This window comes from Ceratina calcarata, unplaced genomic scaffold (genome assembly GCF_001652005.2).
Source record: "Ceratina calcarata isolate Rehan_Ccalc_2016 unplaced genomic scaffold, ASM165200v1 scaffold297.2, whole genome shotgun sequence".
Lineage (NCBI taxonomy): Eukaryota > Metazoa > Arthropoda > Insecta > Hymenoptera > Apidae > Ceratina > Ceratina calcarata.
This window is the reverse complement of record NW_017152138.1, coordinates 1100995-1116636: the sequence shown is the minus strand read 5'-3', so window position 1 is coordinate 1116636 and position 15642 is coordinate 1100995. Positions and strand designations below refer to the sequence as shown.

The 15642-nt window shown below is 44.1% G+C and overlaps 1 protein-coding gene across 3 annotated transcripts in view; it reads right to left on the bottom strand.

Moving 5' to 3' along the window:
• The window catches only part of LOC108624058 (MAGUK p55 subfamily member 5-A), a 51533-nt gene continuing 35891 nt past the window's right edge, over window positions 1-15642 (bottom strand). For 2 of the 3 annotated variants that reach the window (XM_018023032.2, XM_026812780.1), the window contains 10 exons: window positions 11739-11958; window positions 8424-8597; window positions 4686-4911; window positions 4082-4317; window positions 3540-3870; window positions 3265-3473; window positions 2990-3192; window positions 2738-2910; window positions 2494-2658; window positions 1-2429 (listed from right to left, as the gene is read on the bottom strand). In XM_018023032.2, the coding sequence (XP_017878521.1) occupies window positions 1939-2429; window positions 2494-2658; window positions 2738-2910; window positions 2990-3192; window positions 3265-3473; window positions 3540-3870; window positions 4082-4317; window positions 4686-4911; window positions 8424-8597; window positions 11739-11958 (2428 nt within the window). In that variant the 3' untranslated portion in view covers window positions 1-1938. Of the gene's footprint in view, window positions 2430-2493; window positions 2659-2737; window positions 2911-2989; window positions 3193-3264; window positions 3474-3539; window positions 3871-4081; window positions 4318-4685; window positions 4912-8423; window positions 8598-9215; window positions 11539-11571; window positions 11959-15642 lie in introns of all 3 variants that reach the window. The other variant, XM_026812781.1, reaches the window with a different exon arrangement.

The following is a 15642-nucleotide window of genomic DNA, read 5'->3' as shown; positions in this document are numbered from 1 at the left end:
CTCTATACAAGTGCACAAATATTTACAGACTCAATTATAATGACAGATGCGAAGGTGCCGCGTTGAGCGTGTTTTCTAATTTATTTTCTCTCATTCTTCCTCAGCCTCCCTTCTTCTTTATGCGATGGTTTTCTTTAAACATTCGGGACAGATTATTTTGGCACATTTCAGTTCTTTTATCCTCTTTGACCCGTTTATAAAAATTCGCTAAGTATGAGTCGTAACATTCAGAAAGTGAAAATAAATTTTCATCTCGTTCAACTTAAACAGTTCAGAGATGATATTAGATAGCGACAGATTGAAATATGAATTTAGCTTCATCCAAGCCTCGATGTAACTACAGTATCCAAAACGATTAAAAAAGAAAGATTTCGGTAATAAGGCCATGTTTGAATACGCGGCCTAATTACATTGGCACAATACTCCGACCATCGTGCGTATTTCCTAAAATACTTTTGTCTCAAAATAATGGCTACAAAAATTAGAAATTATTCTTACGTTCCTAAGTTTTGCGATACCGAAATTGTATCGACGATTGTGAATCAACTAAAAATTTTTTCCTCTGGACTGAAAAACCCGATTCCTGTTTGTCTTTTTATTTTCTTGTCTTCGAAACCATGAAAAACAATATCTCGTTTCAACGGAGAATTTTCGGCACAAGGAATTCCACATTTATAACTATGTAAAGAAGTGAATGATAACAATACATGAAAAATCTTTCACGTTCGCTCGAATAGAAGAGCAAAAGAAAAATTAGTATTTGTCCCGATCGAAAAATCTGTTTTTCATGCCTGTTTTTCGCACGCGAGCCTAACACGTCTACAACTGTATCTTTAAACGACGGTCTACTTGGATTAGAAGTATGATTCTCATCTCTAAACGAACACGAGAGAGTGCCTAAGGCGGACGATGAGATAGAGTTTATGAGTTTCATCCGGCATCTCCGAGATTTACTAGTTTCACACGAAAGTTACGAGTACGAGGAAATGTGTGATTTATGTTTAAATTGTTTAACAACGTTTTGGCAAAACATTCTCGACTTGAGGGGATACGCGGCAGGCGTTTGTGTATTACGCACATTTTTTTTTTCATTTTTGTTTTCATTATCCGTGAAAACTGCGAGAGAAAAAGTCTTTCGGGGCTGTTTTATTTTACGAAAGGGTGAAAAAGGATGTTGATCGTCCAAGATATCCGCGGTTTTCCGGTTTTATTTGTAATCTGTAAACGCGTGGGAGGTGGACGATCTCTTGTGAAATTTACACATCTTTGGGGAAACGTTATTTTTTAACATCTTGCGTAATTATCTTATCCGTAGAATACGAATCACGCGAAGTGTCCTCTCGCTTTGAAATGATGGGTAAAAAGCACCACGCCAGTTGATCCAAGGACTCCTGTTCTTGATTCCTTTCTTCTGGAGTGGCATCCTGGAGTTCGAGAGTCGAGGAACGAAAATTTACGAGGCGAGAATTTTCGACACTCTTTAAAACGTTTGTCGACGATCAGAGTGAGGCACACTTTATTCGAACAAATGCGGATTCTAAGTCGACTTCCGAATTAGCTGATCGCCTATGAAATCGTTGATCGCAACAGTTTCGTTTCCATAAGACCTTATTTGTCTATATGAAATGATAATTTCGTTTCACATCCGTTGATTCGATTCGAACCCAACTCCGTTTGCGACGATCCTCGAGTACGGTCAGATGGCACCAAATTACGACACGGAAGACTACACCAAAACCAGTGGTACTTGGAGTACGATAACCTGGCAAGGGGTTTCTTTTTTTCTTTCTTTTTAGTTACGCGTAATGTGTACGAAACGTAAATTGTATAATAGGCACCAATAGAAGAACCAGTCCTTGGAAATTATTCCGACCAGACTTTGGAAAGCCGCCTCTCTTCCTTTCTCTCCCTCTCTCTCGGTCACTGTCAACGTATCCTTTACTGCACCCACGACGCAGGTACCCACTGCGGTTCCCTCTCCAGCGAATTGATCTCGGCCAGAAGCTGATTATAAGCTCGGTCCGTGTCGGTATTTATGATGATCATGTCGAACAAATGGCCATACTTGTCCTCCATCTCCCGAGCCTTCTCTATTATATCTTTCAATTCCTCCTCCTTAAAGCTCTCGTTGTTCTTGATCCTTTTCTGTCTGAGCTTCTCGAGGCACGGTGGAGCCACGAACACTACATATGGTTTCAAGTCTGAGTTTCGTAGGATTTTCAAACTCTGCGGATGGAGATTGAGCACGCAAATCTTCCCGGAGTTGACTACAGACCGTATAGCCTCAACGGAAGTGCCGTAATACGCTTTCTCGTACTCCCCATGTTCGACGAACTTTCGACAGAGAATATCCGATTCGAACTGAGCACGAGAGATGAAGTGGTAATCTTGGCCGTCAACCTCGGAGTCTTTTCTAGGACGACTCGTGTCTGGAACAGTACAATCGTTACAGTCAAGAACATTAATAAGAGGAATCTCGATTTTGACACTTACGAGGAATAGCAGCAGCGAAACGCTCGCTGTCTTGCATTAGCCTTTGCCTGAGTTCGTGCCGCCCGATGTTTGGCGGTCCTATTAGGACTATCGGTCTTTTATGATTTGCTCTCGGATAATACAACGCGACTTCTTCGTACGTGAGCACCTCTTCGCTGTCGTAATCTGGGAAAGATAAACGTTTGATCAAATGCGAACAAGTAAAGGTGAATGCGCTTCGTCTAATCTTCTAAAAAATATTTACCGTCGATGGCAGTCGTTGCGTAATGCGGGTAGCCGTCGTCGTTGTAGTTCGCTCCGAACTTGTTACGTTTCTTTTTCTTTGGATTCTTACCGGTGCATAATAACGTGCTAGATTTCTTGGAACCTCGCACAGTGGACTTGTCACCGGCAATAGTCTGCTTCATGGACTCCCGTCTACACGAAATCAATCGGTTTATTAAATGCTTTGGAAATTGAACTCGATTAAAAAGTTAACGGAAGGTAACCAACGTACTGATTTTGGAAAGATTTACTAGGTATTAAACCAGCCAAGGTTTGATCCTCTTCGCCTTCTCGATACGCCTGCCACCAGTTGGGATCCTCTTGAGAGATCACGTGCAACACGTCACCCTTCTGGAAACTAACTCCCAACTCTCTGCAGGGTATATAAGGATCCTCTACGGGATCATAGTCGAAATGGGCTCGTATGTGTTGTATCTAAAAGGACATCGACAAATTGATTTAAAATTATCCTACGATTTATATGCTTTGAAGAAACGAAAACGATACCTGATTAGTGTCTTCTCTCCTCAAATTATTCCTATGACTCGTGGGCGCCGGTAGAACGATGAAAGTCAAACTACCCTGCATACCGGCCAGAATGTCGCACACTTCATTCACGCTTTTACCACGCATCTCCACGCCGTTCACTTCCAAGACTTCGTCGCCCTCGTGCAGTAATCCGGATTTGTCTGCAGCTCCTCCACGTACCACGCGACCTATCAAATAAATTCGAATTAAAAATGGAAAATCCATTGTTACAATCCGGTGTTGAAAATCCTTACCTATAATAACGGCGTCACCCTCATTTCTAACCGTAGCACCTAGGGGTTCATTGGTCTTCTCGATTCTAATGATCTTAATATTATCCACGGCGCGGGAGCCTCGCCAACTTGTAGTCGGGCTAGGTGGACCGCTCGGCGACGTAGACAATGGACTCTGCTTCTTCTGTAATCCGTCGACGTACGAGATGATGGAATCATGGGCAAGTAGCAAAGCTTCCATGTCGTAGCTCGTCAGGATTCCGGTCAGCTCCTCCACGGCAGCGATTGTTTCCGCAGCGCCAACACCTGTTGCCGTCGACGAAGACTGCCATTTCTCGAGAATATCCACGCACTGAAATATTCAAATAACATTGGCAAACCTTACCACCGTTTACTTGCTCTTCGTTGGGAATTCAATTGCTAAGCAAACCGAATTCGCGGCTTGCTGAATATCTGTCGGAGCGGTTCAAAATCGATTTCAAACCCATTGGAATATCAATTTTCGACGTTACCTGATTTCTTACTTAATAAACAAAATGTTCTAATAAAGTTTCTATACGTACATCTCGTGCCAAACTGGAGGCGTCATCGGCATGATGTTTCAAAACCTTGCTGGATCTCAAACGATTTCTAAGGAGATGATGGGTAGCAAGGGCAGACGCGAATCGACTCTGCACCAAGAGCGTTCGCACCGCTTCCAGCTCGGCCTCGACGCCGGGCCCCGATATGCCTAAAGCGCCGGAAATATTCCGCAGCTGAAGCTGTAGCCTCTCCAACGACGCAACGACCTCTCCGTACGCTGAAATATGCAAGGATCTTCTGTTAGACGATTCTTTGATGAACTTTTCATCGACCTTTTCTTAAGTTTATTCAATTATCTTTTCTGCTTTCTCAATCTAACTAATCAACCATTGCACTGAGCATGATGTATCAAAGATAGATTTTTTCATATATGAAATTCTAAAACGATGAGTGTGGGCAATCGTGTGTCGAGTCAAACGCACGAACGTATCACAGAACGATTGGATTTCAAAAAGAAGCCGACGAGGAATTATCGGATCCTAAATAGAAAACTAATGGGCCGCAACGAGTGTCGTTAGCGCGGCCATCAAGTCGAGTGGCTCTTGAATGGGCAGAATGTGAGTCCCGAGGGAAAATGTGACTTACTGAGGGGCCTGGGAGGCTCCTCGACTTCTTGCACGATGCTCGGGGTTACGTGGGCACCGCGGCCGACGGTGGCGGTGGTCACCTCATCCTGGGCATATGCCAGATTCTCCTGTCCAGAGAGGCTCGTCGCATGACTCTCCAACGCCTGAAGCTTCCTCGAGCCACGCAGCGACTGATGGAGTATCTCTTGTCTCTCCTCCTCATCCTTCCGTTTACGCAGCTGCTCCTATAATCAAATTGTTTGATTACGAACGTCTCACTGTGCTGCACCTTAATGAGTCCTGGAAACGTGGAGATAACAATTCTGTTATAATCCTTAAATAATAAGTGTATCAATTACGTTTGAATTTATCCAATTATGTCTCAACAAAACGCGGATTCATGAGAATTTAGGAATTATAAATCAACGTTATGCATTTTAGAAACAAATAACAAATGTTCATACGTAATACACGATAATAAAAATCAATCACGTAAATGGCTATGAAAAATAGACGACCAGCGATATCTCTCTTCGTAATGACATCGCATATCGTTGCCAGATACGATGAAACCCGGAACGCAATCTTCGATCTGGGGACGAAACTTGATTGCCTTACCTCGTTCGTCGAACTGCGTGGGCTTGTGTAATAATTTTCGGGGAATGGTTGTGTAAACGGGAAGACTTGTGCGCCATTCAAAACATCGATAATAAATAAAATGAACGATATTATGAGCTCTGCGTTGCGCTGATTGTGACTCAGATTTATGCGCGACGTGTTCGTGTCACGACTCATGCAGAACCTACCTCGTACACCTTTCTGAGCTTTCCATGATATTGACACATTTAACAAATACAAATAATTTAAGAAACTCTGACGTCGACAATTCCGTTTCACCATTTAATCGTATTTAAACATATAACAGCAAACATTCTGACTAACATCAAGCAAGCATTTCGACTTCAATCTCAGCTTGAAGCTAACAAAACTTTTACGCCTAACGGAAAATAACAATTGAGCAGAACAAATTCAGATGCTTGACAATTGCTCTTTTGATACTCTGAAAACAAAAAATCTTGTTTGAATGATATATCGTAATTAAACTGCAGGCTGTTGGGCATTGAGTTGCAATCAGCCAGAAGCATGTATGACCATCAGCGGTGATCAACGCCCACCGGCCGATAAAGCCTGTCGTTGACGCAAGAATCGTTTCGGAGACGATTCACCGATTTATGTAACCCGAATGGTCTACTACTCTACAGTATTATTCCCGATGCAGAAATACTTGGACGAAGCCCCATTTACCATCGCGGGTACGCGCGCATACGGCTTCACCGAGCGTCAGCTCCTTACCTACTTGACTGATTTCTGGTAGCTCGCTAGAAAATTGAGCAAACACAGTCGTATACAGTTTAATCTCATATATATGGCCTATAATATGCATTTTTCTTCTAACTCCAGTATTTAACGAGTTAAGTAAAATTAATCAGAATTTTATGGGTACGTGACCCTTTTCTCTTGACAAAATCTCGGAAAATTTTCTTTTCCGCAGAATTTCGAAAAATGCTTCAAATAAAAGTTCTTTTTCTTCTAACTTCGATATTTAACGAGTTGACTATGATTAATCGGCATTTTATGGGTACTGATAAAATCCGACCATTCCACCGTCGAATCAGCGAACTTTTGACAAAAAATTTCGTTTTTCCTCAATAACTCCTAAACTGTTAAATTTACGAAAAAATTGCATCAGACCTTTCTTGTAGAGGACGACGAGATCTACAATTTCTGTATAAAAACATTTCGCTAGCGCCAATAGTTTACGAGTTATTTGCAAAAAACGAAAAAACAGTTTTTTGCAAATTACTCGTTAACTATCGATACTAGCGAAAAGTTTTTACATGGAAATTGTAGATCTCGTCGTCCTCTACAAGAAAGGTCTGATGCAATTTTTCCGTAAGTCAAACGGTTTGGGAGTTATTGGCAAAAAACGAAAATTTCGCAAAATCTGGTACCCCTTGGAAAAATCTCGGAAAAATCGAAAAATTTTTTTTCCTCGAAATATCGAAGAATGCTTCAAATAAAAGTTGTAGGTACTGCTATTACATGGAAAAAAGATCGTGTACAATTTTTCTTTTATCTTGCATAGTTCAAAAGACTAATCGATTAATTATTTCATTCATCGCCAATTACTCGTTTAACGTAGATTATACGATCGGTTCAGCATCGACAATTGTTTTGCTTTCTATTTCTTACTTCGATGGCAACATATTCTAGACGACGTCAAAACTTGCAGTCTTTTGAGTGCGCACAAAGTCCTGCCATTCTTTAGTAATTCCTCCTTGGTGGTATTACACTTTGCGTCGTGCTGTGCTTTTGACGACAAAGAAATTCAAAGAGGGAAAATCATAAGAGACGACTAACAAGAATTCTTCCAGGCCGGAATAAACGCAATACCAAAGTTATGTGGGGCTTGTTATCGTTCACCGAAGAAACGAACAATTCCAGAGGCACGGGCGCGTTTACGGTAAAGTATCTGGTTCTCAGTAAGGGAAAAGACTGAAGAAAAAATGCTACTTTCCTAAGTCAGAAGACGCAGCGACAGAGACTGAGGTCAGGGAAAAAAGGGCGGAGAAGAAAAAAAGAAAAGCGCAGCCTGACTCACAACCCGGTGGTAGCCTGTACGCACCTATCGAAACAGTCCTGCCGTCTAATCTTAAATTATTGTAGTAGCCTCGGGCTTTCTTACATTCCAAGCCATACATGACTTAAATACAGAGACGCGATAAATGTTCAAACGCTAGACGCGTTTATAGCATTTCTCATCGGTCGTTAACACCGAGCATAATTTTAATTCTTGTGGAATCAGGAAAAGTGAAATCAGAAAACGAATGTCTCTTTTTTAATTATTTAACTAAATACTATTTTAGTATCATATAAAAATTATTTCTTGAATTCTACATTTCATTTCTATCGAATATACCGAAATTTTACTTCGACCGTAGACCGTATCATTTTCAATTTAACTTCGTCCTCGATTTTAGAACATCGCCAGTCGTTGACGTGGAATAGGAAACTCGAAAAACTATAAACGAGAGGCACACAGCGAGCCATCCAAGCGACCGCTGTTGGATAACAACAATTGTGTGCTCGGGCCTCGTAATTTCCTGTTGGAACCTGGACAACCGTGGCTGGGTACCACCTCTTAAACAACGATCAGTCGTTTTACATTGTTACACAACACGCTAAATTATTCATGCGGAATACCACGCGTTTCCCGCGTTCAATACGCTTTTTGCACACCCACCGAAAACGCCTCAATTTCAATCATCGTTCTCTACTTTCCTACGTTTATCTTTAAAGCATGTGGAAGCATCTAATGTGACTGTATCAATATTATTTTATAAAAGAAGTATTGCGTATAAATTCATTGTAGCTACGATGAAGATCATTAAACATTTTTTTATTTTGATGAATTAAAATGTACTTTTATCAGATTTTATAATGATAAATAATAAACTAATAAAGCCAAAGACAAATGTCTTCATTTGTTTGGTGAAACAGTACCGCGTATAAAGCTATACTTATGAAGAAAACGACATAGTTTTATTCTAATCATTTACAAGAATATATTTTGTAGTAAATCAAACAGAGAAGATGAGGAAGTCTGTATTTATTGGAATTTACTGGCAACGTTAATTTATCGTCGAACTGTTCATTTTGGCGAGAAAAAATAATAAATGAAGGCGATGTCTCGTACCTGGTACTTCCTAATGGAATGCAGTTGCTGCTGCGTGGGCTCGGCATTCGCATAATCGGTGGTTTCCACATTATTGTTCTGCGTCGACAGACGTAGAGTATCTTTTGGGGGTCTGGCAGGTGCCCTCTTTTGATCTCTCGGGGGGATGGCAGGTTTCACCCCATTCAGACCAGCCTAGAAATCCGGTTAAAAAAAAAACAAAACAGCTCGCATTAAAGCACCCTCGGCAGAGATCGCCGCCAAAGATCTTTCCTTTCATTTTTCTCCATTTCGATTCCTAAACGTATTCGTCCATTTCGATTTTTATCGATACCGATCTCCTGTTTTTCGAACAAGTCCCACGAACGAGCGAGTTCGATTTCTATCCAGGCTACACTGAAGCGAATAACAGCGATGACAGAAAGACGAAGAGAGAATGGAAAGTGGAAACACATGCACTATGACTACCTATGTACAACCTTCCATGTACGCAATGGAATCGTTTAATTTCAGCATGCTCATCAACTCTATCTACGTGTGCATGCATTGTCAACGTTCTTTGTCTTTTGAGTACAGTCGATGCTCTTGCCGATTTTATTTATCTCCTTGTTCATTTCGTGCTCGACAGTTTTAAGAGATGGTGTATAAAAATCAGATTTATGAACAAGTTTTTCCGGTAATAGAAAGATGAATACTTGTACTACGTTATTCCTCGACATTTAAGTATATTACACAACATGTTTCCACGTACAATCGCATGAGCATCGTCGAATGACAAGAAGCGGAACAAGAAACAAGCGAAGCAAAGTTTACCTGGTGCACAGCGAGATCGTCGATGCGCTCGTGCGAGGCGTACGTACGTTCCCTCGCGACGTCCGGCTGCGTTGGTCTCGGCGTTCCTCGGCCGGGCTCGTGGAAACTAGAGTCCCGTTGCTCGATCCAAGTGGAATTCGATCGCGAGAGTAAATTCGATTCGGAGCGCCAGCCATAAAGACCGGCTGGTTGGTAGCGGGTATCGAACCGAACGATAAACAAGTTCGTCTCGCTTCTCGACGCGTCCTGGCTCGCTCGTAGCGAAGACGAGTCGTCCAGACACTTGGAACGCTTGTACTCAAGGGACAATCGGGAATTCGTGCGATTTTGCGCGTTAGGGGAATCGTCGAATACGGAAAGCTTCTTCCCGTCGTTCTGGGTTCCCCATTTTGATTTTGCGAGATTGAAAGAACGGTTCTTGCCGCGTGAAAATTCGCACAGGGAATTGCGACAGTTTTGATTGGTTTCTTGGACAAAAGACAAACACGCGGGCGTACCTTGCACCGATGAATTCTTATTGACGAACGAGTCGTCTTCGAGGGAACCCCCAGAGAAGCTTTCCTTCTCGGGACTCGGCTCGAGGCGATCCGGGAAAACGATACTGCAGCGGCCGGACGAGAGCGACGACTCGCCGCCGGTCAGATCGCAGGAGAAACGCACCTGCAGATTTCTACGGGCAGCTATCAGATTATCCGTGGAGGCGGAGTATTTGCTGGAGGGCAGCGATAATGAACCGGCGTCGTTTCGCACGATCGAGTTCGACGATCGTGGTACCAAGAACCCGGAGCCCCGAAGCTGTTCATTGTTAGAGCGAATTAGGAACGCGTCAGAGGTATTGTTAGGATGGTGCGTCGCAGCAGCGGAAGAAGCAGCGTGTGGAAGCGTGTCGGTGGCGTGTTGTTGATGGCGCGGCTCATGGTGCACGATAGAAAGCAAGCTGTCGAGAAGCAAACTCTTGACCTTGGACCTTACCTTCTTCATGGATGAGTCGCGTTTTCTGTCTAGCGATCTAGCGACTACGTTCTCTGCGACGCTTTCGTCGCCGCTCGTCAAGCAATTAAGATCATTGGATCGCGGACAGGGCGTGGATGACGCGATCGTCGTGCTCGTGGTGCACGCGTTTCCGTCGTCCCCGGCCACCGTGCCAACATTATTTACGTTATTGTTCCTGCCGATAGTCCCGTTACGCTCCCGTTTCGGCTCAAGCGTGTTCTGTTTGCTGTTGCCGGGAGTCCTGTTCGGCGGAGGGTAGACGGGGTGGCACTTGGTCACCGGGACGAAATCAGGCGGGCAGTCGACGGCGACCTCGCGGTAGGTCTTGCCGCCGACGACCAAGAAGCTACGATCGACGTGCTCGAGATCGGCTGACGCGTCGCTCCTCAGGGTCGAGTATCCGCTCGATATCTGTTGGTGTCGTTTTTTCTTCGCTCGCTGCCTCGAGGACGAGGAGAGGCTGCTGCCCGACTCGATACCCAGTAGATCGTCGTTCGAACTGGCGCGGATCAACTCTTCCACGTCCAAACTACGCGTCTTTGCCTTCAGTTTCGCACGTTCGTCCGTCTGCCGCCTGGGCTTCGAGCTCTTCGATTTGCTCGATGGAATCGTTTCCGATTGCATTTCATTGGCGCGTTGATCCTTCGCGCGGGACGGAGACACTCTATCTTGTTCGCGAGGTATTCTCGGAATCGTACATTGCTCGTCGATCAGCCTGGTCAAGTCAGAGACCTCGTCGGACCTCATCAGGAGTCCCTGCAGATCCTGCAGATCGGCCAGACCGTACGCAGGATTATCGAACGACGTGGTCTCTCTCGTACGCCCGAAAAGAGGCATTTTGATCTCTGCGACGACCGGTCTGCAGGGCGAGCCGAGATCGATTCTCCTGGCATCGTATGTAGGCGAATCCTTTCCAGGATTCTTCGCATGTCTCAATACCAGGCTACTATCCAGAGGCGCGGTACTATCCGACCTCCCGGAAGAGCTCCTCGGACTTGCCGAATCGTCGCTGCAAGTTTTCAGCATCGTCGGGTAGTCCTCCTTGGCGAAAGGATAATCCTCCTCGACGTCCACGTCCACGCTGGACTCCTTTTGCCCGTTGGTGTCCTCGTTCACTCCCTCGTCCTCTTCGTCTTCTTCGAAGCCCTTGAAAGTATTCTTCAGATCCAGCGAGGCTAGCGCTGATTGGTACTTGTATTGGTCACCGTCCCGCTCCTGTCCCGGCTCCTTTTTGCTTTTCTCGCACTCCTCCTCGTCCTCGAGATTCCCCGATCCGATCTTCAATTCGATCTTCACCATCGGCGGTGGCTGACCGTTTTTAATGCGCGGCCTACCGACGGTCGCGTCGGTCACGTCCGTGGACTCGACCGGCGTCGCGATTTTAGCACGGCCGCGATGGTCGTCGACGTTGTGGATCCGCGTGCCGGTCGACTTAAGGGTGTCGTTTCTAAGGTTTAGGGAGAGGTCGAGGTCGCTAGCGCTACGGGGACCACGAAGCTCGTTCCGGTAATCGGAGGAGCAGTTCTTTACCTTGTTGGGGTAGGCCTTCTGTAGGAGGGTGTCGGGCACGTCGACTGGTAGCTCCCGGTGAGGCCCTAGCCCGCCAGGGGCCCACATCTCATCGGGACCCAGCCCCTCCTGCGGCTTCTTCGCGTCCCGCGAGCTGCTGTTATTATTCTCCTGTAGCTGCTGCTGCTGTTGCTGCTGCGAGTGTATGTCCGTCACGCCACCGTTGCTACGCCTTCGGGACCTGCACAACGATAAAGAAAAAAAAAAGATTATTTAGTACGTGTACGTGTAAAACCGTCGCACACCTCTTTTGTCCTCCTTCAACGATTTTCGATGCGCGCTCGAGGAGAGCGCACACCTTATCCCTTCTTTTCTCTATGCTCTTTTCTTTTCGCGACGGAACACCGTTGTTCTTTCCCTATTCATCAGCGTTCGGCTCGCGCCACTTGCGGATAGAGCAAAGTGACGCGAGCGCAACCCGCTTGGAACACCGCCGAGAGTGGTTGACACCAATTTTCATCGGATACGACGGATATCAATCTTCTAGCAACCTTCGAACAGTCTTAGATATACTAAACTCACATGTTTCTTTCTTAGCTTTTACTCCATAGCTGGATATCTTTTTATTCATCGTTTTAAATTCCAGTTCGCGACACAGGGATTAAACCGTTGCGGTGTCCCAAAGCGGTAGACAAAAGAAGAGATTTTCGTAAATTAATTAGAGGAAAGAAGAGGAGGGGCGAGCAAACGGTGAAGATACTTAGATGGTATTCAGGGAGCAGAAATATCTGTGTGCTGCTAAGGGTGCCAACGGGACTAAGCGAGCAAATTGCTGGAGAAGCGGTGCCTGGCTAAGCTAAATTTTTACAGGAACGGTACAATGCATGTCTGTGCACGCGTATATACATGTGGTCAGGGTTGTACGCGAGCCACGGAAGAGAGGAATTAACCTAAGAGGTGGAGATAACGAGTTACCTGAACGCGTTTCTTACACGCAATCGAGGTCAGCCGAAAATTACTGCTCTCTCACCAATGTTCTTGCAATTAGAAGCCGCGTTCCTCCCTTCGGAGAATTCTTCGAAAACGAAGAACCTCCTTTTACCTCCCGTCGATCGACGCTTGCTTTCTTTGCGACGTACAAACGCTAGTTCTGAGTAATTCTATTCTCTGATAATACGCGAAATTAACATGTTACACAGGCCAGCAATTACTTTTATCGCATGAAGTTGTTTCCTCGCGCACGGGTCGTATGGATTAGAGGTTTCTTTATTAAGAATGAACGCAACGTCGTTATAAAAAGCAGAAGCTTGCGGTCAGTGGAGGTACGTGCGCGAGGAGAATCTCCGTAAAAGTGGAAATTTACGCGACGCTAGGTCCTGAGACAGGGGGACTTCACCCCTTCAACGCCGTCCATGATAATTACGAACTTCAAGTTCGAAGCACACTAGGACCTTTAATAACATCTGGTTTCATAGAACTTCTTTCCTCGGCTCGGTAGTCGACTGAAAATACTTTTTTAAATGTAACACGAGCTGCTCTCCTTCTCGCGTTACATACGTATATCATTTAAAGCAGGTATGTAGCGAGTAAAGAATAGCATCGATTTAAGAAAACTGTAATGGGGTAGTTCTAAATTCTCGAGGTCTAACATAAATTCTGTTTCACTTGAATTCCCTGAAAGGTATTGGCGTTCAAAACAAATAGCACGGCCTGTGTCAGATTAGGAAACCGGGAGTTGCAGAAAGTCCGAGTTGCCGTCACAGTTTTGTTCGGATCTTGATTGCTGTGTTTCGTCGCGAGTTTCCCCGGAGGTCGGCAACTTTTTATCAAGATCCGGAAGCTGGCGCCCACCCGAGATTATTCGTGACACGCGACACTCGGAACTCGTGATAATTCTTGGCGTGGCGACGACGTTGCGCGTTAAACGATGACAGAAATAAGCCGAACGATCAGGCGAGGGAAATAAGCAATGGAAAAGCGTTCATTAAGAAATCGAATACGGGAAGGGTTTGAAAGGCTTAGAAAATTTACTAGAATGCATTACCCGGTTCGGTTCGGGCTCTTGCATTCATTCCCGAGCTATTACCGGTCCAACGAGAGCGGTGTGAATAATGCGTAAGAAATTTCAAACGGGCATCGAGCTGAGGTCGAACTATCGATTGCCAGCAGCAATTGGCGAGTCTATTAACGTTAATTCGACATCAATTTTCATAAAATCGTCCGACAAAAAGTACCTCGTTCTATTCTGCATTATATTCTACTACAATTTTAATGTTTATTCAAATTATAATTCTCGTAATCACGGTTTTTTTAAATTAAAATGAGCTTCAGTATTTTCGTTCGACGTTTTCCTTGAATATTTTTACATTTCAATCTCAATTTATTAAAATATGTATATTATTTTATACCTAGCTTAAACATTTGTAAAAATTTCTAATATTAAATCTGAAAAGCGATTCACGTCTGGCGGAGCATCTCTCCATTCCTTATTTACTGCAAAGGAACACGGATAAAAGACACGGCAGGTTGTTCAACGATGCACCCCCACGCTGAGGGAAAGCGAAACACGACCGCCTAAAGAACAAGAACGAATCCCCTTTCTTTCCAGTTTCATCGTTCGAATCTCGTTATCCCGCGAGAGGCTGTTTTAGAAAAGCATCAGTCGGTGTAGAGCTTGTTAACCTTTTGCAAGGGTAGTACGTAGGTATCAAGTGGACCTCGTCGAAGGAGACTGCAATTACTATGCCGGCTACAAAGGGAAATATCGTTTAACTGAGAATTACTACGGATAGCAAAAAAAAAAAAAATGGTTCAACGAGATTTCATTTCCCAAAGGCGACAGTTTTCAACATAAAATCTAGAAGTTGTTGGAGACTTTCTTAACATTGATCAGGACTTCCATTATTGGACTATCTACAATTTTATCATGTGTGCGTCTTTATTTAGGGACTGCTTAAAAGATCGAACATTATCTTCATTTAATACTTTTGGATACAATTTAAAATTCGTTTTGCCTTACGATTCTACATAAGATTAGCGTATGTATTGTTCGTTGACTCGTACTATGACGACGAATGGGAGAAGGTTCGACAGAAATATTCGAGGAACTCGATCAGCTTACTGAGGCGGTGAATACGATTCTTTCTCCTTTTTATTAACTAACCATGGATCCAGTTACAAGGGCAACGGAAGGGAGCGAAGAACAAGAGGCGCGACGAAGGCGAAGGTTCACAAACGCTGGCCCACGTGAATTCACCCGGGTTTTGTGCTTTCGCGTTTCTGTGTAGAGAACCGAGACAATATACGCGTCTGGACAAAAGACAACAGAAAACGCGCACGCAATACGTGTACGAGAGATATGTAGATATCGCGGCTCGGTACCTACTGGAGCACATGTGCGTAAACGAGTTCACGTGCTTTCTCCGTGAACTCTTTTCAGAGGATCGGCTCCGAGGAACGCCCGCGACACCGTTCACATCTTTTAACCGTTCCCCGACTTAAGTACGAATTGTAGATCTCGTCATCCTCTACAAGAAAGGTTCTATGCAATTTTCCCGTATCTCCAAGGGTTTAAGAGTTATTGACGAAAAACGAAATTTTTTTCCAAAAGTTCGCCGTTTCGACGCTGGTATGGTCGGATTTTGTCAACATCAATAAAATGCCAAATAATCATACTTAACTCATTAAATATCGAAATTAGAAGAAAACTGCACAATTTTTAATTATAGGAAATGCGTTTTTCTCAGGTACATAAACTTTTGGGATTGACTATATAGCCAATACATCCTTAAATGTGAACAGATGTGAGTAAAACGAATGACTCAAAGTCGGAGGGGCAATATCGAATCCAAATTTTTATCAGACTTGCATTTTATGTATCATGTCACTGCTGTTCCTTTATTTGATAAGATAACGTTCGTGACTT